Source organism: Amphiura filiformis, chromosome 5 (genome assembly GCF_039555335.1).
Source record: "Amphiura filiformis chromosome 5, Afil_fr2py, whole genome shotgun sequence".
NCBI classification, from domain to species: domain Eukaryota; kingdom Metazoa; phylum Echinodermata; class Ophiuroidea; order Amphilepidida; family Amphiuridae; genus Amphiura; species Amphiura filiformis.
The window spans coordinates 41,408,227-41,431,306 of record NC_092632.1 but is presented as its reverse complement, the minus strand read 5'-3'; the positions used below and the strand labels follow the sequence as shown (position 1 = coordinate 41,431,306).

Below are 23,080 nucleotides of genomic sequence, written 5' to 3'. Positions count from 1 at the left end.
TGTCAATCAATGTGAGATTATCGAACCTTTTATGACCGGCTTTTTATGGGTACATTTTTGAACATTCGATTTTCCCGTCTTGGTTGTTTGTTATGTTACAAACAAATGATTCCAAAACATTTAGGCCTATTAATCAATAGAGCCTCAATAGGATTGTGTGGGCCAGGGTGCAAGAATCCAACTGTACATGTACTACACGGTACATATCTCAGCTGTTCAGGTGAGAGGTCAACTCTTGCGCAGTACAGTGGCGTGATCACATCAACAGTGCAGGGATGCAAATGAAATTCATTATTTCCTTTTAATAATATTTTGAAGCGATACATGCACGGATTGATACATGATGTCGTCCGTTTTCAGTAAAGCTAGACCACTTACAAAGCTTCTTCAATCGCGTTTGCCAGCGTCGATTAATAAAGTCAGCAATGGTGTGGTCGGAGCTGTAAGCTTACAACAACGTCGTCATCAACATCTTGAGTACTTGTCAGTGAAGAACTATGAGAAGAAGACCAAAAGATTGCACGTATCTCGTCGCGACGATGTTGGTATTTTAGGGTTCCTTTGAATCTTGGACAGGTACTGGTATATTTAATTTGTAGCTAATATATGGATACAGAATCTAATAATGATAGTGTATTACATGACTATTTCTCAATTAGTACTTAAATTTAATAATAATAATTTAATATAAGGTCATTTTCACGGTAAAGGGTGTAACTTTGGATTTTTAACATTTTAATCCGTAGTGTTCTAATAAAGCCACAGAATTCCATGATTTTTGGCCACATAAGTCATCTAGTTAGCAGCTACCTTGGGTAGCATAATCAGCTTTGGGAGTTACTGCTTTCAGTTTTAGCAGGCTTAAATGTACTTAATATTGCCATTTTGAAAAACTATAAAAAACAGTAACATTTTTGTAAAACCCTGTGTTTTCTTCAGTTAGTTCATGGATAATTTTTCTTATCCTGAAAGTACAGTCATATGTTCAGTAAACACTGCCACATTAGATTTAATTGTGAACAGCCCTGTATTTTTGAGAACCGGACTTGATATTTGTTGTTTCGGAGGCTTCATTTTCCGTTAACAATTGTTAACAAACTTTGTGGGTGTAGCTTTGGTTCATAATTCTTGGTTATTTCTTCACTTCTTCTTGATTCATAACAGTTGTTATCTTAACTTGAAATGGGTAACAAAAATTAGTCGATTTGCAAGCTTTTAAAATTTTTATAAAATCTTGACTTCAAAGAGCCGTTTTTCCGTTAACTTTTTGAAGCCTCCGAAACAAACTGTTCAGCAAGCTTGTGCAAATATAAATAAAAGAGCTCATCCAATCTATTTATCAAAATGTAGCAAAGTAGATCCTCAAGTCACATGTTTTTAAATCGTGGAGATATATATCACCGTTTGAAAATGGGACCCAATACAAACTTTCCGTTAACAATTGAAGCCTCCGAAACAAATGAAGCCTCCAAACAACAATAAGATTAATTATCATCTATGCATATCTAAATTGGTGTGTTTCATACTGATATCTGCATTGTAATTATTACTTGATATGTGCAGAATGTCATAAATTAAAAAAATTTGACATTATGGTTAATGTTTGAAAAATATACTGATACCCAAAAAGCCTGTTTCGGAGGCTTCACATGCAAAAAACACCACACTTAACAAATGGGTAAAAAAATTAACATGTGATAAAGCTACAATATCTGCCGCATAGAAGCATTGATTCAATACACACAAGAAAATAACAGCTTAGATGATCCCAACACTGTTGTTTTCAAAAAACTACTTCTGCAATGTTTAACAATTGTTAACATGAAGACTCAAAAAAAAAAAAAAATGACTTGCTGTGATAATTTAATTTTTGTCACAACTGAAATTCAATACTTAGAAGCAAAGCATGAAAATTGGTAATTGTGATATTTTTTACCTATTTTTTTATGTCAACTTGTAGTAGTTAGCCAAATATTTTACTTTTATGATCACCTGTGTTGTTAACTGAAGCCTCCGAAACACAAATCGCTTGAATTGCCATTTCTAAAAAATAAGTCCAATTTCTGTGAAACTTGGCTGGGAGGTTCCTTTCATCAAGTAGTATTTGTACATGAAGTTAGACATTCAAATTATTTTAGGAACCCAATTAAAACTTTAAAAATATGTTTAAGGTTTGGAAATTTCCATTGTAAATGACACTTGATGTTAAAAATTTTCAAAACTGCAATTACAAACATAGCAAAACATGGTATAAAATTTAACTTATATCTGTTGACTTACTTTGGAATGGGATTTCACATGTATTCCAGCTTTCATGTCATAATTTTCTGAGGTTATGTAAAATACATTTTTTCTTAGATTTTAACCAAAATGTTATGGAAATGTCAAATTTTTTATTAGAAATCAAAAGGTTTAAGCCTTGAAACATTATTTTACTGGAATTTAAGTTGCTTCTATGCATGATTTCAGTAAACAGAAACATATTTAAGTGGTTTGAAATTTTGACCCTAAAAATCAAAAGTTACACCCTTTACTGTGAAAATGACCATAATGGACTCCGGGTATGGACTAGTAGTAGTACAACGTACAACAAGTCATACCTAGAATATTTGTTTTCTGCGATTTCAAAAGTTATTGCAGTATAATCTAAAGTTCCATTTTATACATCCTCTATAAACATGCGCATTAAAGCCCTCTCTACATTGTCTGTTGATTGATTAGGCTAATGAAAGTCAATTCCCAGTTTCCCGTTAGGCACTTGAAACTTGATTCTGAGTTTAGCGTCCACCGCCCGCGTTTAATGAATTTTGTGCCACGTTTGATATGCAAAATCTGAAAATAATTCATTATTTTGCAAATTACTACTAAACCAGAAAGAAAATTTGTTCTGCAAAATTTTTAAACCCCTTTTTTTGTATTTGATCCCTTCAAAAACTATAGAAAGCCTTGAGAACTATTAGATTAATCCATCTAAATATTTTAGCATTAAAAATATACAGGTTTTTGACCCTTGCTCTATCCAATTATTTCAATTATACCTTTGGGATACCAGGGTAGACTAGAAGAAAAATCAACTTGGCCAAAATGTTATTACCAGATGGACATTGTTGATGTTGTAAATAATCTAACTAGGAAAGACCTAGTTTTGACAAATTTGTGCCAAATATTTATTTCATAACGTTCTGCATGATTGTTATTTTTGTGTAAAATGAGTCAATCCCCCCCCCCCATTTCCCCATATCTTCAAATGTATACGGAGCGGAGAGGTTAGTACAAATTGGAGTGAAGAAGACTGGCATGGTATACTTCGGAATACATTTAGTTTGTTTTAAAACTTGAAAAACAAAATAGCAAGATAATTATACTTTTATAAATGCTTATGTGTGTTTGTGACATTATATTGCGACTGGCGATACCCATTAGAATGAACAAAAGCGCATAAGCATTGGTAAAAAGCCGCTGATAATGAAACCTTGAAAATAATGAATAATGAATAATGAAATAGTTGCCTCATTATGAGCTGAAAAAAATGGGACGCTAAACTCAACATCAAGTTTCAATAGCCTTACATTATTTTTCATGACTGTGTAGGTGACCATTTCATTATTCATTATTTTATACCATTTCATTATTGCATCTGTTACAGGTGTAAACCAATAACTACCCATGTATACATGTGATAAATCACAGTTTGTAGTTTACAACCACATGAAGGTGATTGTACAACTATTATAAAAAGTTTCACAATATTTTTTACGGGATGAGATCAGAGCAGATCAAAAAGTGCGGGACAGAGAATATTGAGTAGGTATTCATTAATAATTCATTATTAACCATATACCTGCTCCTACTGCAAAAAAATTCCTGAAAATCAACAGAAAGAGATTTATGATTAAAAACCACAATTATTTATTTGTATGTTAAAGTTTGTTAGAAATCAACATTTTATTCAAAATAATGAAATATTTGGCCAGCAAATTGTTTTGAGCGGAGCTGGTAGGGTAACAGGAAACTGGGAGTCAACTTTCATTAGCCTTACCACCATCCCCATTTTTTTTCCAACCTGGGTTTTCACTGTAGTATAAAGTTTTAATTGTTATTATATTTCTTTTTTAAAGGGGCCATTTCGTGCAATTAACCTGGTACATCCCACCATATCATGTACATAATTATTATTATAAATTATTATAAATTATAATAATAATAATAATAATAATAATATTTATTTCTTATATAGCGCAATTACATCAATAGAACTCAAGGCGCTTTACAAAACATGAAATTAAAAGCACATACATTTGTAAAATATGAGAACAATATTTGAATTTACAATTTTAAAACATAGTTTGAGGAAACCCCTCTATATAAGCAAGCAAACCAAACTATTAAAAACCAGTTTGAAAAAGACAAGCAAGATATTGCACAGCATGAGCCTAAAAAGGCAAGATCGAACAAAATGCAAATGACTGTGAAATATACATTATAAAACGACAAATAGCAAACAATGCACACAATACATATTGCACAACATAAATGCAACAGCAATTTCGAGATAAAAGAAAAAGCAAGAAGCCATGCAACACGCATTATAAATGCAAAAATTAAATAAGAGAAGTGTTACCCCAATACGCATTCACAAGTAAACACAGCGCACGGAAACAAAAAAAAACCTTGGAATGCAACAAGATATGTGAACAGTATTTAAATCATACAACAAGATATATGAACAGTATTTAAATTTACAATCTTAAAACATACAAAACAATATATTAAAACAAGTTTAAAAAGACAAGCAATATATATATTGCACAGGTGATAAGCCTAAAAAGGCACGATTGATCAAACTGCAATTAACCTACATTATAAAACATTATATAACATTATCATGTTATTCCTAAATTACCTGATTGTTACTATTATTATTATATATCAGCGACATATATGCATAAATTATTGCCCGGGCAATAATTTTTGAACGATTGGTTAAGGGCAAATGGCGAATTATAAGCATATTGAATTTTAGTGTGTCATGGGCAGGGCTGTCAACTTTTTGGAATTGCTTGGGGTGAGACAGAGGCGTACCGTGATTTGCCGATTCCAATGTTCATTTTGTACCATGATTTGAGCCACGGCGCCGAGAATGTGAAAAGCGGGGGTAGGAGTAACAAATTATTCATGACGATGCGTGAGATTTCACTCATTTTGCGTGAGATTTACTACCTAGGCGTGAGATTATACTAGCTTGGCGTGAGACCGTGAGAAAGTGACCCAATGCGTGAGACTCACGGCCAATGCGTGAGAGTTGACAGCCCTGGTCATGGGCTGAAAGGAAGAATTTCACAGCACTGTTGGTCCTATCTCTGCCCAGTAGATCTAACTTTCCAGTCTGTTCATTTCAAACTATATGTGGTCATACTCTGCCACTGGACTTATAGAGGCCGTCAGCCTTTCGCCATCTTGTGGGTACAAATAATCTGCGTGTTCATGTGTCGGACACTACACGCAGAGCGCAGCTTGCCACGCAGCTGTTATCACGCATCAACGCTGTGATTTTGCTGTCCACGCATGGAGTTCGAACGACCATCGCAGAGTGTACCCACAAGATGGCGGGCGGCAAATGACGTCACGCTGACGGCCTCTATTATTACCGTATCCAAATAAATAATACAAAATTACTCAGTTTTCCTGCAAATACAATTGATACATTTGGCTGGTTCCAATAGTTCCAAGCTGTACAAGCATTTCAGATATGCCCCAAAACGGACCAAAGTAAAAAAATCCAATTGAGAGTGTATTTTATTTTTGATATTCATGATTTTAAGGCTAAACTAGAGACTAAAATGTTCTGGCCCAGCATTATCTTAATTTTCTCTGAGTGTTTTCAACATATTGATTTTGTTTTTTATTGCATTATAGGAGAAGCGTGGTGTAATGTATGGTACCAATGTTATCAGAGAAGCAGGTCTCATCTCAAGACTGAGTGAAATGGGTGAGTACATGTAGTAAATAAATTGTATTATGTATAAAACAAAAATATATACATATGAAATGGGTGAGTAGTAAATAAATTGTATTATGTATATGAAATCAAAAATATATACATATGAAATGGGTGAGTAGTAAATAAATTGTATTATGTATATATGAAAAAAAATACAGGGATGTTTTGCAATAATTCCACCTTGCCCCTATACCCCTTATAAACTTTACGATGTTAAACCAATCATTTGACTTTAACCTTTAAGAAATAAAGGGTAATGCATTATCCTTTACACCCAAATAATGTGTCGAGGCAGTAAAACGTAAATAATGGGTGAGGCGCAGCCGAACCCATTATTTAAACGCTTTTACTGCTGAGGACACATTATTTGTGTGTAAAGGATAATACTGCCCCCTTTATTTCTATTCTATTACCGTACCAGAATAGTGCGCTTTTAAGATAAAATATCATTTCTTGGCACAAATATTTAAAGTTGTTTACTTCAAGGTGGAGCGTGTAAGTGACAGCGCGTATCGCGGAAATATTGCACGCGCAACCAAGCGTAATGCTGGTTTCATACTACCCTGCCGCTTGCCGCTGAGCGGCGTGCACGCGCATTGCAGACAAACAGACACAATAAAGGCTTGTCATTGGTTGTATGCTGGAGGCTTTATGCTGTGCGTAGAATGTGTTACGGCGCTTGACCCATTATTGCAGAATAATAGGCTCTCACATGACGTGTTTTAACGAATCACAGTGCACGATTTTGAATAATGTGTCGTAAGAGTAATAGAATATGTTATATTCGGCAAGGATGTGGATTACCTTCAAATTATTGATACTTTTCACTTTCAGTTTTGTGCATCTGTGTTGACATGTGCAGCCATGATGATAACCAACTTTACCAATATGAACCACCCACCCCTGCCATGCTAAACAGGCGCGTATCCAGGAATTCGTAGACCGGGGGGCGCAAATCAGATCTTAGTCAAATACAATATGTCCGCAGAGCGGACATCCCACTCTACTTTGCCTCCCCCCCACTCTTTCTCGCTTTCCCTCCCTCTCCCTCTCCCCCCCTCTCTCTCTTCCCTTCCCCTCTTGCCCTTCCCTTTCTCTCCCTCTCCTTTTTTTACCCGGGGGGCGCGCCCCCTTCGCCCCTCCCCTGGATACGCGCCTGCTAAATTGAAATACTGTTATAAACCAAGATGTGTGATGTGTTATTTTTGTTTACTTGTTTGTTACATATACTAGGAAGACCCATTGTGGACCATGGTGATATATCTTATCAGGTGGCATTGGAGGATGCCGATGAAAGCGTTGGTTACATCAAACATTCAAGAACACTTGGCAACGCCTTGAAAACTGTAAGTGTAAATGATGATTGTCAATTAGTTGATGTGGACATTTTAAATCACTACCTTAGTACAATAATCACCAATAGGACATGGAAAACAAGATCAATGCCTTTGCAACATCTTGCTACAGATCTTACCACAGATGTAATAAATTGTATCAAAAATAATAGTAAAATATTTGTAACCATTTTTCATTCAAATAAAAAACAAAAGCACTATGCAATCATGCAATGTTCAGGGTACAATAGAAAGAGCCATTTGTACCTATATCGGGCCACTGATAACGCTATAAGTATAGGTTAATAAATGCGTATCACTTGTTGGGAGTGAAATTGTACACAATGCACACGTACTGAGATGTTGATGCGTCTAATGCTGAGACCATAATACCTAAAGGTCTAATGCATAAGCCCCTAAGGGGAAGTGCATTAGACGCATCAACATCGCAGTACAAGTGTATTATTTTGTACAATTTCTCGAGCAACATGTGATACACATTTATCAAACTATTTCATACTACCAGTAAAAAAATCCTGTGATTTTGGCTATTTTTATAACAAAAATTATCACTAAAAATGTTGCAAACATAAATGAATCCAATCGCAAGAAAAATGAATGCAAATGTACAACATTTATGCACGGCTAGTATTTTACTAACATTTGCTCTGATTGGTTCTCACTATCTAGGAGTGTATGAAGATAAAATTAGATGTTGTGCCTTGCAAAAGTAAAACTCATTCGGGGCACCGAAAATTACACATACCTTACAAAAGTAATAAATTTGAACATTCCTCCCCTTTTATTTCTCTGTAGGTCTCAGACTCTGTATACAGCATTGTAAGTGAGCACCAACAAACATGTGTTGTGCTTGGTGGAGATCACAGTTTATCCATAGGGTCATTACATGGCCATGCCAGGGCAGAACCCAACATGTGTGTGATATGGATCGATGCTCACGCTGACCTCAATCTTCCACAGACATCACCTTCAAGAAACCTGCATGGTATGGTGCTCTCCTTTGTTTGTAAGGAAACAAAGAAATATCTTCCAAATGTTCCTGGCTTTGAGTGGTGTTCACCTTGTATCGATGCCAGCAATATTGCCTACATTGGACTCAGAGACATTGATCCTGGGGAAAGGTAAGGGTTTATATATGTGTATTAGGCCTGTTATCTACTGTCGTATGTGTCGTATTATTGTCAATATGACCCTAAATCCGACATGTCAAAATAAATTGTCCTTTTTCGACACTTTACGACACATATCAAAAAGGAAAAAAAAGAAAGAAATTTCCATGCTATTTTGTCCGATTAAGCTTACCGTACGATCAAGTTTTCATCGGAAAGTCAAAAATTACCTCCCGAAGTTGACCTGAACCAGGAAGTAGACTTTTTTCAGCATTTTAAAATCTCATTTCGAGTTTCAACACGTGTCGATTGTCGTATTTTTTCCGCAGTGTTGAATTAGAAATCATGTGTCGATAACAGGCCTAACATGTATATCTGTAAAGGCTTGTAACTGAAAAAAACTACAGATTAAATAGTCGATCGCAACACTTAGTGAGAACCCAAGTTTCATGCATCTCATCAACTCACATGCATATGACTCATGATCACATTCCATATTTTTAATCACCAGTTACATTTTAGACAACTATGGAATGAAGTGCTTTGACATCCACCAGATTGACAAGTATGGGATTGCAGAAATATTTAGCAGAGCAATGGAATGGGTAAATCCAAGGTAAGATCACCAGGCCTCGAAATAAGAACAAAATTCCAAGGGTCCTCACCAATTTTCAAGGGTCCGACCCCGGACCCTTGCCTTTGAAATTTCAAGAATGAGAATTAGCTACGGCGATCCTGGTTGAAAACTTGATGGGAAACTAAAATGAAAGTCTACTCAGGGAGCTGTACGTATTTATATGAATCGGATTTTTCAGTGGAACAACAAAACTAGGATTTTTTGCCCTTTGCTTGGTTTAATTTTTTACGGGTCACGCGGACCCGCACCGTCGAAATTTGCGGGTCCGCGCCTACTTTCACGGGTATTTGACGCAAGGACGCGCCTTATTTCGAGCGCTGAAGATCACTCATCTACTTTAACCCTATGAGAACTACCTGCCTATTGGTCACACAAGAGAAGTTGTTATTATCAGTTGGACCAATCAGCAACATTGTTAGAATAATTTCACCACCCAAAAAATTGGGGTGAACTATTTGCAAAGCGCCATTCTGATTGGTGATTAAATTGAAGATATCAAGTAATTGACCAATCAGAGGCAATGTAAGATCGGCAGGTAGTGCTCATGGGGTTAATACATGTAGTTGTATGCTTACTGTAGGGCTCACAGTATTTCAAAATGCAAGTTCACATAGAAATTCTATTAGGTTTAAGGCTGCTGATCATCAATTAATCAACCATGTGACAAACATAATGGTTCAAATTTGAATGAAACTGTTGCACACAATAAATACCGCATTGGATACTCATCCAGTAATCTATGCAAATCCTTTGTATAGGGACTTCTGTAATGTATGAGATCACACCCTTTACCATTGAACTTTTTTCAACAAGGTGTCAAAATCCACAGTATGAAATGCTACATTCGGCAAGTTTATTAATTTTGTTCAAAACTCTTTGGTTGTTAAATCATGGTAGCTTTTTCAAGTGTAACAATATTTTTAGGTGTACATACTATATACCAGGTACCAAATATAGTATGACATTTTATGTTCACCTACTTTCTTTATTCCTTCCTACTTTCCTTTCCTTTTGCAAAAGAGCCCTTTGAGCATCAGGGTTAAGTTAAAGTTGAACCCTGTTCATGCTAAGTTTGAAGGTCTCTGTCAATACATTTATTTGCAAATGATTGGTAATAGTAAATACACTTCTTGACATGGGAATTATGCAAAGAAAAACTAAATTAAATTGTACAAAATTTATTGACTTGGGGTAACATGGCCAATAAATATTAGATTGAATGGAATAGCCTTGTAATATCAATAAATATATGTACAAGAAAGAAACTGGTAAATCAGGTTCTGGATTAGTTGAATTCTGGAAAGCAGAGCTTATTACCAAAAATAATTTTTCATTTTTTCTTTCTTTCATTATATTTGCAGAGGTGACAAACCAATTCATCTGAGCTTTGATATTGATTCATTAGATCCCATTGTTTCACCAAGTACAGGAACGCCAGGTAAGAAGCAATTCTCAATTTTACAACAAAGTAGCCTAGCTCTCAAATCTGGCTGCATTGGTAGGATTGCAGACAGACTCTTTGCAAATGGGTTTTGTAATAGTTCAAACAAATGAGAAAAAAGAACCATAATTTGATATACTTCACAAAGTGGAATTACTGTTGTCACACATAGAAATCACAAACACACTTGTAGGCGTGCTATTTTTTAGTATGCACCTTAGCTTCCCAAACTCAAGTTAATGTGAACACAGTACATGTACACAGAAATGGTTTATTGTTCTATTTGCAGAGCTGCCAACTCTTCCTGATTCTGTAGAAGGTTCCCTGAAAATAAGTTGATCATCCCAAAGACTGATGAACACACTTTTTAAAATCTCCCTGATTGAGAAATATTTTTACCTTTCACACTTTGTTGCATCTCCTATCTATATACAAACAACAAAATACAGAAAGCATGAGTGCACTATAAATTTATGGAACTACTTTTGGAAAATCAGAGGTAGTTATGTATTTGATAATTAATAAGGAGTTGTGGATTTTGCCCTGGACTTATATAAGTGTGTCCTTACTTATTCATATATAACCTAGTGCAAATAAATTTAACATTGTTTTTGTTTTTCTTTCTATATCAAAATAGTTTGGGGCGGACTAACTTACAGGGAAGGAATGTATATTGCAGAGGAAGTTTCAAGAACAAGTAAGTAGAAATTAAGTACCATTTTAAAGTCAATTTGTCTGTCGCAAAACATAGTGGCGTAAGTGCAGGACAAATGCAAAATATGTTTCTGAGAAAAACATGTTTGAAGGATATGTTACTAATAACTTAGTCAGTACTCCTCCAATATTATCTCTCAGTGAACCGATTCCATTTGAAATTGAATTTTAATGATTAAACTATTAAACTGTATCTTAAATAGTTAAAAAGGAATAACTTTTACAGGATATATATCCAGCTCTAAACTTATATGTCACTATGTGAAATAGGGGATTGAAGCTCAGTACATCACTATGTGAAATAGAGCATATCAGACTTTCAGTGTCTTTTTGTACCCCTTCGGACACGAAGGAAGATGGCTCGATCAAACAAATATTTTTTATGCTTATTATAACTATTTTGGATAGTAATTTGTGAAAAACTAAAAAAAAAATAATTACCTTAGGGCATGTGTAGTACAATTGTACACATTGTGACTAAGTGGCGATGTTTACAATGATTTTTTGGATACAATTGTACACATTATGACTAAGTAATGGCAGTAAAACTTGGTAACATATGTGAAGCAACAAACTTGAACCCTTTGTTTCTTTTTTCTGTTGCCTTCATACGTCCGTATCTGTAGGCTCTCTCATTAATTTGGTATAAAATGCTAATAAACAGTTCTTGCCTTTGGAGAGACCGAAAAAGACATCATACTTAATAAACTTGATTTCTGAGACTAATTTTGTTACTCCACTCTATACGATCCATTTCGGGCCCATCAACGACCAGTTACTCCTAACTATCGCTGTAATAATAGGCCTACATAGTGGTTTTTCCAAAAAATGCATCCAGAGCAAATTATAAACTGAATGGAAGTATTGACAAAAGATTTAAAAATAACTTATAATGATGTACAAAGTATACTAAATAACTCCTATATATTGATAAGATTAGTCACACTGTGTACAACTGAACACAATATATTAGTCTTATATTTACAAGGTGAGACACACTGTGTACAATTGTACACACCATTTAAAAAAAATTCTACACCACATATGTTTGTAGCATTTGATCAAAAATAGTGTTCCATGTTTTCTACAGGTCTTACACTAACCCCCTGACTAGAATTTAGCTTGTCCACAATGATATTTCATATAAAATTAAAAAGGAAAGTACATGTCTTCTGGCAACGTGCTGTAGTGGGTGATGCCCTCTTAGATTATGAAAAGTGACATTCAGTTAGGCGAGGGCGCTCTGCACTGGAGGATAGCATATGAATGCACAATTGTGCACATGGTGTTTGTTTGAGTAATAAGCTTCCCCTGGTATACAGGGAGCAATAGAAGTCCATGTGTACAATTGTACACAGTATGTACGAAGAGGTTATGCCACATCATCCGTCATTATGTGAAATGGAAGATTTGGGGTTTTCAGCTCGTTTTTGAAGCATATACCAAATTATTGACCAATGATGCTGATTCTGTGCCTAAATTTCATCAAATCCAATTTTTGCCGTTTCACATAGTGGCGGATGTTGATCATGCATCCGTTTGTGATACAGATATTGATTCTTACGGAATTGTTAACATAGGTAAATTTATTAATTAAAGTTATTAATTAGTTAACTATTGTTGAGCTTTCTTAATTGGTGTACTTGTAGAACTTGGTATTTAAATTTGTTAGTAAAAATGACCAAAATCACCCCACGCTCTACATGTATGTATTGGGACTGACAAATTCCTGATTGCCTAACTTGATCATGTTGGGTACAATTCTCATGCCATAAGTACTATAGTATATTCACATTGTTGTCTCAATTATATTTGAGAGTTATACTTGGCCTATATACAAACTAGGTGTTATTGAGAAGTTGCTTGTTGTCTGGTTCAAGTATCAACATTGGCTGATATTATCTCTGTGATTCCTTATCTCTGATGGAGGCACCAGATATACGCTACTAACTAACTATGGGCCGTGGGAGTTTTATGGACATGATCGTCAGACGCATACTAGTATCTTTAATAGTATCTTTATAATGGCCTTTATTATATCAGGTAATAAGGAAATAGTTCCAGACATAGTACATCAATTAAAGATTTCTACCATTCACCTTGAAAACTTGCCATTCCTTTCTTTGTTTTAGATCTGATGAGCGTGGTTGATTTAGTGGAAGTGAATCCACAGCTTGGCACACCAGCACAACAAGAAGCTACCGTCCAAACAGCTGTAGATGTGCTCATGGCAGCTATTGGCAAGAGAAGAGAGGGTAACACACCACCTGACTACAAGATCCCAGACCCGTAGCAAGTGAAATAGCTTCATTTGTATACAACCTGTACTTGCACAGTATTTGCACAATGGGTCCTTTTTCAAAGCAGTCATGGTATTGTGTCATAGGGTTGGAAAAATTGATTATGCAATACCACGATACGTGACAGGTATCTACATGTATATGTGGATGTGTTAATAACATGCAGCGCCAAAGAGTTTGTCAGTGTTACATCATTTATGCATTATTCACATACTTCCCCACACCCCTATCCTTGGATGTAACTGTTGAACTAGAACCCTGGGGATCCCTGTAGGTACCGTAACCCTATGATCATAAAAAAAGCCCTGTTCGGGGCATGAGAAACAAAGTAAAAAAATATATTTCAGTGTGACCAAACTTGTGTAGGATCACCTGAAATTACAGCTGTGGCATACTCAACAAGCAGTTTCCCTGAATGAAACCAAGATGCAGTCCCCGCAGTGGGCTATTCCAGTTGAAATTCACACTACCCCTGTGGAAGATTTTGGAAATACCTTCCACAAGGAATTACCCATGGCTTAGAATCTATCAGACCCGTTATTGGTATGCATCTCCCGATTGGTTCAAATAGCGAGTATGCGTAATTTTGCGTCATATCACACGGCTAAGAACTTTCTCAAGTGTTTAAGAATGAATTTTCTCTCCATAGCTCAATTTCTCAGGTAGCTGCTTCACTATATCTGGTATATGGATAGTACTGTAGTAATGTTAACCCCACAGCATTGTTCTAGTGAGATAAATGGTATTTCACCACCTGTTACTCATTGTCAAGAACCAATTTGTGCCTGAGTGTCCATTGGTATAAACTTTATAAATTGCCTCGAGTGTATAAATGTGTATGTATTATATCTCATTCTATTGTACACTTGTGAGAGACGAATAGTCAGACCGACATTGTATACCAGACAGCTGAACTATATGAATATGTACACAAAAAACACCATATGAATGGTGATGAGAAGTAGAACTTCATAAAGGGTGCTAGTCAGAGAAACGTAATGCTTTATATATAGATTGTTGAAAACAAGAATAAGCATTATACACAGTGATAAATATATATGTACGATACTGTAGTTTTGTCAACTTATTATAAGGTTTTTGTGTGCAGCAAATAATATACATTTTAGTTGTGTAATGCAAAAAAACAAAAACAATAAGCCACACACATTTTGAAATTATTTATAAAAATAGCTATGGTGTTGAAAGGGTGGTCTCTATAATACCAAAGTACACTATTTAGTCCTCCATGGCGGACATATAAAAAAGTGGGAGTCAACATTTATCCTTTTGCTTTGTATCTTTTTGACTTAACCCCAACAGTACCAGGTAATACAAAATACTATACACTTTGTGTGCGCGTGCATCTCATGTGATGTGATGACGCAATCACCCTAAGTGACCCCGTGCTTGGCATGCGAGGGGTCTCGGGTTTGAATCCTGACGGGAGCAAACAACTTCTTTGTTTGTTTTCTCTCTTTATTCGTTCCTTCTTTCCCTTCCAGTCGCCTAAAAGCCCTTGGAGCATTAGGGTTAGGGTAGTTGTCCCATATCAACAATGTTATTATTGTATAAAAGTGTACTGCAAGGCCAATTATAAGTTCACTATCCTATATGAAAAATGTCCATCATATATTATATGAATGGTTGTTGCATCACAGTATATAACCAGCTAGAACAGCTGTAGGAGAATTATTTCAATATTCTGTGCTGTAAAATTGCTTGTATATGGCTTACACATGTAAATCCCTGTTTATAATCTGATGTACATGTATAGCTTGTTTTATACTTCAATAAGTCAACAAGGGTACCCAGCAAACATGTTGGGTTATATAAAGGTTGTAAAACGTTTTAGCATTCAGAAAACATTTTTGAAAACTTAATGCAAATCATTCTAACATAATGTTCTTATAAGGAGTATTTTGTGATCCTAGTATCCTCTTTTATAACATTTTTCAGTAGATATCCATGATTTAAGCCTATTCCCAAAGTGGCAGTTGATTATGTGTATTACACTGCTCCATAGACCACTGTGTTGTAATTTTGTTTTGGTATACCTGAACGCAATTCAAATTTGATGATAGTTTTGCTAAACAAATTAATCTGGAAGAAGTTTTATTTGGTACATACACATTTTGTAGCCAGTGGTTTCCAGTGATATAAAAAATGTCAACTTTTTGTTTTGGCTGTGGATCACAAAATGTCTCTTTAAGTGTTGACAAAATATTTTGCGAAATTCAAAAATATTCTGCAATAATGTTTGGGACTACATTTATCAAATATTGTTATAGTGTTTTTTCATATAAAATGTTTTAAAAACGTTTTCATGATCTTTATGTAACCTAATATTTAAATGTTAGTTAAATGTTTTGGTCGTAACCAAACATGTTTATACATTTTTAAAACATTTTTGTGTTTGCTGGGGTACATGCAACACTATTTGCTGTCTTTCATAACATACCGTAAAACCCTGATAGTTAGCATATGTGCTTACTATCAAGTGCTTTTGAAACATGCAAACATGAAGAGCCCCATCCACAATATTGTAAATGGTTTTGAGCAAATCAGCAATACATATATTTACATTCAGTAAACCTGCAAATTTGTGTCTCAGCCGCATTAGCTCAATTGGTAAAGCGCCAGACTTTGGTACAAGTTTATGTTTTCAAAAGCGCTTGATAGTAAGCACATATGCTAACTATCGAGTTTTTATGGTACATGCATAATCTACTGTTGATTATTAGAACAGATAAACACTAGAATATTTTACAGTTTATTATATCTGTAACAACAAACACATTATAAGCATTTTAATGGTCTGTTCATACTACCACCGCATTTGCGATGCGTTGCTTTGCGATGCCGATATATCGATTACTTTTTGCCGTAACTCAACGCAACTCGTCGCATTTCCAAGTTAAAATGTATTTAACTTTATTGCAGTAGTTTGCAGTACGATGTAGTGCGACAGCAACGCATCGCATCGCTAAGCAACGATCGCAAATGCGGTGGTAGTATGAACAGACCTTTATTGTGTCTTATTGACACACAATATGTAGCTAGTTTGTTTAAATCAAACAGAACAAATACTATAGCAATTTTACATTATGAAAGTTATATATTTTACACACTGTATTTAACTAAGTGCCGTTTATACACATACACCGGTACTGAAATAAATCTTTTTACATACTATTGCATACATTAATAAATTGTTCACAAAAGTATGGTTACACTCACATAAAAGGTTTTTGAAAAAATTAATACTCAGTAAGACAATTAAATTTTGTGGATGGGTAACTTTGTTCTGCACAGTTGGATTCCTTTTCACATTGTGATTTAGTTCCTTCAATTATATAATTACCCATGTAATTGAAAATGGGTAAGATTTTAAAAATGGCAAGAATGAAGACAGTTCAAATCCAGTTAAAACTAACACGTCGCAATGAGCCAATTTTATAGTGTGTTGAAGCGAATAGTTCCAATTTATCACTTTAAAATGTTACTATGATTCATGTAAATAGCAATTACTTGCTAAATAATAAGTCTATGTAATTGAGTGGAACTTCCAGTTTCTTATTGAGTGTTAGATTTTCAAGAAAGTGCCTTGTATTTCAGAATGATACATATACTTTTGCAGGCAGATATCTAATGTATATACAGTATGTAATATTATTGAAACAGTTTATTATCTATTTGACAAAAGAATCATGTTCTTCATTATTGAATAATTTGTATACCAAAAGTAGCAAGAGTAATAAGGGACATACATTCTATTAATAGTAGCAAACCTTATTGACTCGCTGTGCAATTTGCACTTTGAAATTTACCTTTTGCAATTTAGTTTTCAGATTGGGCTGAAAGATTGTTATGCATCATCTTGCAGATGATCTAAGTTTTAAAGCAATATTTATGCACCTGAATCAGAGGTCGAAATACGAAACAAAAAGTGGTTGTCCACCAGACAACTGAGTCCCTTTTTTGGTTGTCCGTCACATTTTTTGGTTGTCCATATAGTAGAATAATGCTAACTTAATAAACAGTGGTGTTTTGGGTTGTCCGTTGTCCTGTACGAACGGACAATCAGAGGTAATGGTAATCAGAGTAGTCAAGGATTAATTCATCCTGCATTCATATTTTCTTTTACTCTTACTTTATTGTTTTTGTACCGTTTTGTATTACTCTTTGCTTGCGTTAACAACAGAAACTTGAAAGCCTTTCTAGTTTAGAATTTATTTTTGTTTATCTACTTTTTGTATTAGTACTTTAAAACTGTAAGATATTTTCATTTTTGTGCAACTCAAAATGTCTAGCTTCTGTAAAGGATTTTGATAACATTATTTTTCATACGATTCGGAATAGTCTGTAAAGAAACATAAAAGTTTTCCTTTTTTTCCTTTTGGTTTGCCAGATTTAACCTTAATGGGTCATGAACACTGATCAAAATTACAATGAAATTGAAACCAAACAAAACAATGTTGAAATTGTCAAAAAACCACATCAAAACCTCATCATAAATTTGCTGGGACCAGTTAATTCTCACTACCCTAAACTTTCAGCTCCTGTGCCCTTTGGTAATCAACCAACTAACCTTTGATGTTAACCAAAGTACTTCCCTTTGCCACATGATATGTGACTGGACGCGTCGAATCAGCCGTAAAGTCGGCCCGGTCAATTTTGTTTTATTTCGTGTTTAGAAAATATATACCATAAGCTTTAAAATGGTATATCATTTGACTTCAAACGATATCCAAAAGCGGGGTTATGATTTGTTGAACTCTGTTCCTTCGACAAAATTGTATTTTTATAGGTTCTACATGTGTCTCTTTTTCTACATTTCTGGTAATAAATATCCAACAGTCATAATTGGCGGTCATTTCAAATCATCCCCAAGTCAACGAGGTTCAGAAATATCCTCTCATTGTTCATTGTTGATTATACATATACCTAGACAAAATATAATGCTTTGTTATCTACCACTTGAACAGGATTTAGCCAAAGCAAACAAAGACAAGAACTATTCTATAGAAATAGGTAGAAGCTTATTATCCTCTTCAGCAGTAGTATTATTGATTGATTTAAACAGCTTTGATAAGATACTTGTCGCAACGAATTGATACACCTATGAATACGACCTTCACATACATTTTACACTTTAACTTAGAATACAATTTGCCGAGTTTACGGCTGATTCGCCGCGTCCACTCACATATGCTGAATACAAAATATGCAGAATAAAGGTAGTTTTACACATATGTAAAATTGTATAAACGTAAGATTTTGAAGACCCCAAAATAATAGGGTAGGCAATTGCGGTATGTAAATATTACATTGATCCATCCATTATGTAATAGGTATACTAATCTTTCTGAGGGTAAATTTGATGTTTCAAAGTGTCAATTTGTTTTTAATAAAAACATTGTAAATAATAAAACACACATTGTATTGTTATTGTGTTTTGAGTTCCTACGATGTACTTTTATAGTGCCCATGGAGACTTAACAAGATTCGGAATAGCAATTTTTGGCAGGCCGAGAGGGGGAAAGCAATTTTGGGTGCGCCATTTGAAAGTGTTACACCTGCTCATGCCTCCACCGGGAGGCATACTGTTTTTTGCATTGTCCGGATGCTGTATCTCGGGCATGGATGGGCGGATTGATTTCAAGGATAGGTGGGCCATTGTCAGAAACTCTGGCTATATTTTTTGGGTGGGGTTCAAAGTCATATACTGAGGACAAAGATTCAACTTTGAGTTCAACTTGTAAATTTGGTGTCATATGAATAGTTTAGATCCTATTGCAACCAAACTTGTGTCATAGCTGCACTATGGGAACCCTCATCTATTGGTGGAGATTAAAGGTAATATTCAAAGGTCATTTAAGGTCAACATGTAAAATACGAGACTATTGGTTAAAATTAGGTCTCATGAACAGTTTAAATCCTAATGCAACCAAACTTGGGTCATATCTGCACTAATTGGTAGTGGTGTTCAAGGTCATATATTGAGGTCAAAGGTCATTTGAGGTTAAATTGTAAAATACCAATATTTAAGACTTGGTCAAAAGAACGGCCACACCCATTGCATAACAAATGCATCAGACTCAACTTCAGGTACAACTTAGTCTAGTATTATTCGGTACTACTGTACAGTTTATTTACCCAACAGAAATGTAAGCCCTTAAACATATTAACATTTATTATACTGTAACCCTGAAACGTTCAAACCACCAACAAGAAAAATAATTACTATAAACCCCAGGGGGTCACTCCCATTGTGGCCTGTACACCATCCGCGATAATGAAAACGCGTAAAAAGGGTCGTTTTTCGTGGGTAGGCACGATACGCGTGTATCGCGTTTAGGGTGTCAAAAACATGAAAAATTGGAAAAAAGGGTAGCAAAATTGCAATTGCTAAATACGCCGAAATGAAATTTAGGGTATGAAATGTGATGTTAGGAATGAAATCCCTGTTTAGGGTTTCGTTTTAGCAAAGGGTTAAATCCTTGTTTAGGGTGCTTTTCAAAAGTTGATTATCGCGGATGGTGTACAAGCCACAATGGGAGTGACCCCCGGGCTATAAACATAGTACAACGTGCACATCGAACGAGTAACGGCACACGTTTCACCTTGTTTGACCAGAACATCCTACTTTTATCCAATCAGAGAGCAGGAGGATGTCAAAAGGCGCGAATTCCTCTCATTCGCGCCACTTCCGTAAGGTCATGAAGACACATTTTCACTCCTGCTCCACAATGCTTCCGTCAGCGTAAACCTACATTGTACACTACTCTTCCGGGCTACTCTTGTTGCAGTAGCTAAATTTATGAAGTTTTTCTCTTATGTATCTTTCCATGATGATTCTTATTGCTCATATGACTGAAGGACTTGTTACAGTAGCTCCATTTAGGAAGTTTTTCTCCTGTAAGTATCTTTTCATGTTGATTCTTGTTACCCATGTGACTGAAGTACTTGTTGCAGTAGCTACATTTATTAAAGTTTTTCCTCCTTAGTATCTTTTCATGTTGATTCTTGTTGCCCATTTCACTGAAGTTCTTGTATAAGGTTTTTCTCCTGTATGTAGCTTTTCATGTTGCTTCACATGATGTAAATGATTGAAGGACTTGTTACAGTACTACATTTATAAGGTTTTTCTCCTCTATGTATCTTTTCATGTTGATTCTTGTTGCCCATTTGACTGAAGGACTTGATACAGTAGCTACATATAAGGTTTTTCTCCTCTATGTATCTTTTCATGTCGGTTCTTGTTGCCCATTTGACTGAAGGACTTGTTACGGTAGCTACATTTATACGGGTTTTCTCCTGTATGTATCTTTTCATGTTTGTTCGTGCTGCTCATGTCACTGAAGGACTTGTTACAGTAGCTACATTTATGAGGTTTTTCTCCTGTATGTAGCTTTTTATGTTGCTTCACATGATGTAAATGATTGAATGACCTGTTACAGTAGCTACATTCATAAGGCCTTTCTCTGTGTATGTCAAGAAATGTCAAGTGGCATTCACACAATTATTCATCTTGAGCTTTCAATTCTATAGAGACAGTGTAACTACAAGCTTAATTGTCCGACATTCAACAATAGGATAGGGCCTGGATATTTTGAAAAACAACTCATAGCTGAACTCATCGCTGAGCTATAGCGATTAGTTTTTAGCAAATCAGATACCAATACCAATCGCTCATTGCGCGCGTAGTATAACTTGTAACTACCAGCTACTCTCAGCAGTTGGCGTGGCATTTATAGAACGGTTCGTTCACTGCCTATACAAAATAATTATTTACTTGATGTGGATGATGTGCAACGCCACTGGGAAGAGGGAAGTGGAAGTGCCCTGAAGTGGGAATGGGGTATTATAGGAGAGACTTGAGTTTGTGAGAGCGTAGACTATGCCATAGTCGAATTTTATTAAAAATATGTTATTATTAGTCATGATGAACCCATTTCGTTGAACTCAAAATTATACTGATGTTTATTAAAATTAAAGTATTCAATAGTAAAATGGTCATAAAGAGTTAAAAATATCAGACGATTAGTGACAATAAAAGTAATTGAATGCAACATTATCTTGCATAATTATAACGGCTCACTTTAATACTGAACAATTCTGATTTTGGAATCTACCAGTTTTGATAGCGAACCCCGAAATTTCGACTATGAACTTTGAATTGTAAGCAGAACTTTACCCCCTGGACTTTGCTCTCTAAAACACACTGTCAAGCATACTTGTTTATCAGTCCATTAACCACAAGTACGCGCTAGATGTTTGATGAGAGATTAACTTAAGAGTTGTTTACGGTGTAGTTAATGGTAATGGCGCGGGCCCAGATGATTTAAACCATAGCGAGGTATGGGCGACCAATCACAAGGCAGATCCATTTAAAGATGCATTACATCATGCCCAATTTTAGTTGTGTAATGCACATAATCATGCATAACTCACAACAAAATCGGAATCATATCAACTGAAATTTTGGAAATATGCTTTTTTCGTGGATATGTACTGAAAAATCTCATAAAAAGAGGATGCTAGGATCACGAAATACTCCTTTAATAATTAAAATAATATGATAGGGACGTAATCCTCCCTGTTGAGAAGGTCATCTGGTGACCTGTCTGACCTACATTTTGCGTGTTAAAGAAACTGGACAAAAGTATAGGACTTAATAATAATATTTGTGATGCTTTTTGTAAAATGTCACAAGTTAACTCTTTTAACAATATGCATATTCAATCAAATGCATCAGTTTATTGTAGGTTGCATTGAAATTTATATGTAAATGGTCAAATTTAATTTGTGCAAAAGAAAAACCCGGGCAAAAACCTATTCGATAGGCAAATATTTGTCAAGCACTCGGTCGTACATCAGTGAAATCGTTTTCCGGTACAGATTTACACGATGAATAATATGAAATAAACAAAAGCAAACAAAGGCAGAGCAATATGATATAGGAGCTTAGCAATCTGTTGTAATTTCATATCTATGTCATTTCATATTTACGTCAATAAGTCTTTTCTACATATAAATGCTCGAATTAAAATATTGACGGGGCTGTGTGCGCGGATGTTGACAATACTACTACTTTTAATAGAAAGCTAGAGAAATCTACCGCACGGTTGTTTAATGTGATCATTATACAATGTTCAATTCTAGACCTAGAAAATACCAACAGCTATTACACATTATATTTCTTCGTTGTTTTTAATATAGATTTTCGTTTCTATATCAAATTATTCATCTTTTCTGCTTTTTTGTGGTAATTTTATCTATAAACTGTACATTTGTGTGTAAATTGAGGGCGCTATTTATACATATTTGAAATTTGACCTATTTGACCTAGATGGCGTTCACTCCAACTTGGGGTTGAGTGGTGCCATCTGCTTCATGATGTCCTGCCACTTCCTTCTGTCTTGAGCTAGCCTGCTAGCTTCGATCAAAGAGCTGATATTTACTTTACTACAGTCGGATTTCAGGCAGTCACTCCATCTTTTTGGTGGTCTCCCTCTTGGGC

The 23,080-nt window shown here is 35.2% G+C and overlaps 1 protein-coding gene across 1 annotated transcript; it reads left to right on the top strand.

Annotated features, from left to right (window-relative positions):
- Positions 1–245: 245 nt before the first annotated feature.
- On the top strand, positions 246–17,596 carry LOC140153130 (arginase-1-like). The gene is made up of 8 exons (XM_072175772.1): positions 246–576; positions 5,917–5,989; positions 7,235–7,347; positions 8,152–8,477; positions 8,977–9,081; positions 10,464–10,540; positions 11,181–11,240; positions 13,390–17,596. Exons 2-8 carry the CDS (start codon positions 5,932–5,934, stop codon positions 13,548–13,550), a joined length of 900 nt encoding a protein of 299 aa, XP_072031873.1. The 5' UTR covers positions 246–576; positions 5,917–5,931; the 3' UTR covers positions 13,551–17,596.
- The last annotated feature ends 5,484 nt before the right edge of the window (positions 17,597–23,080 follow it).

Bases quoted from the DNA above. Each gene is read 5' to 3' on its own strand.
- LOC140153130 (XM_072175772.1), top strand. From the start codon at position 5,932: ATGTATGGTACCAATGTTATCAGAGAAGCAGGTCTCATCTCAAGACTG. The intron at 7,348-8,151 runs GTAAGTGTAAAT...ATTTCTCTGTAG, and splicing joins TTGGCAACGCCTTGAAAACT to GTCTCAGACTCTGTATACAG. The intron at 10,541-11,180 runs GTAAGAAGCAAT...ATATCAAAATAG, and splicing joins ACCAAGTACAGGAACGCCAG to TTTGGGGCGGACTAACTTAC.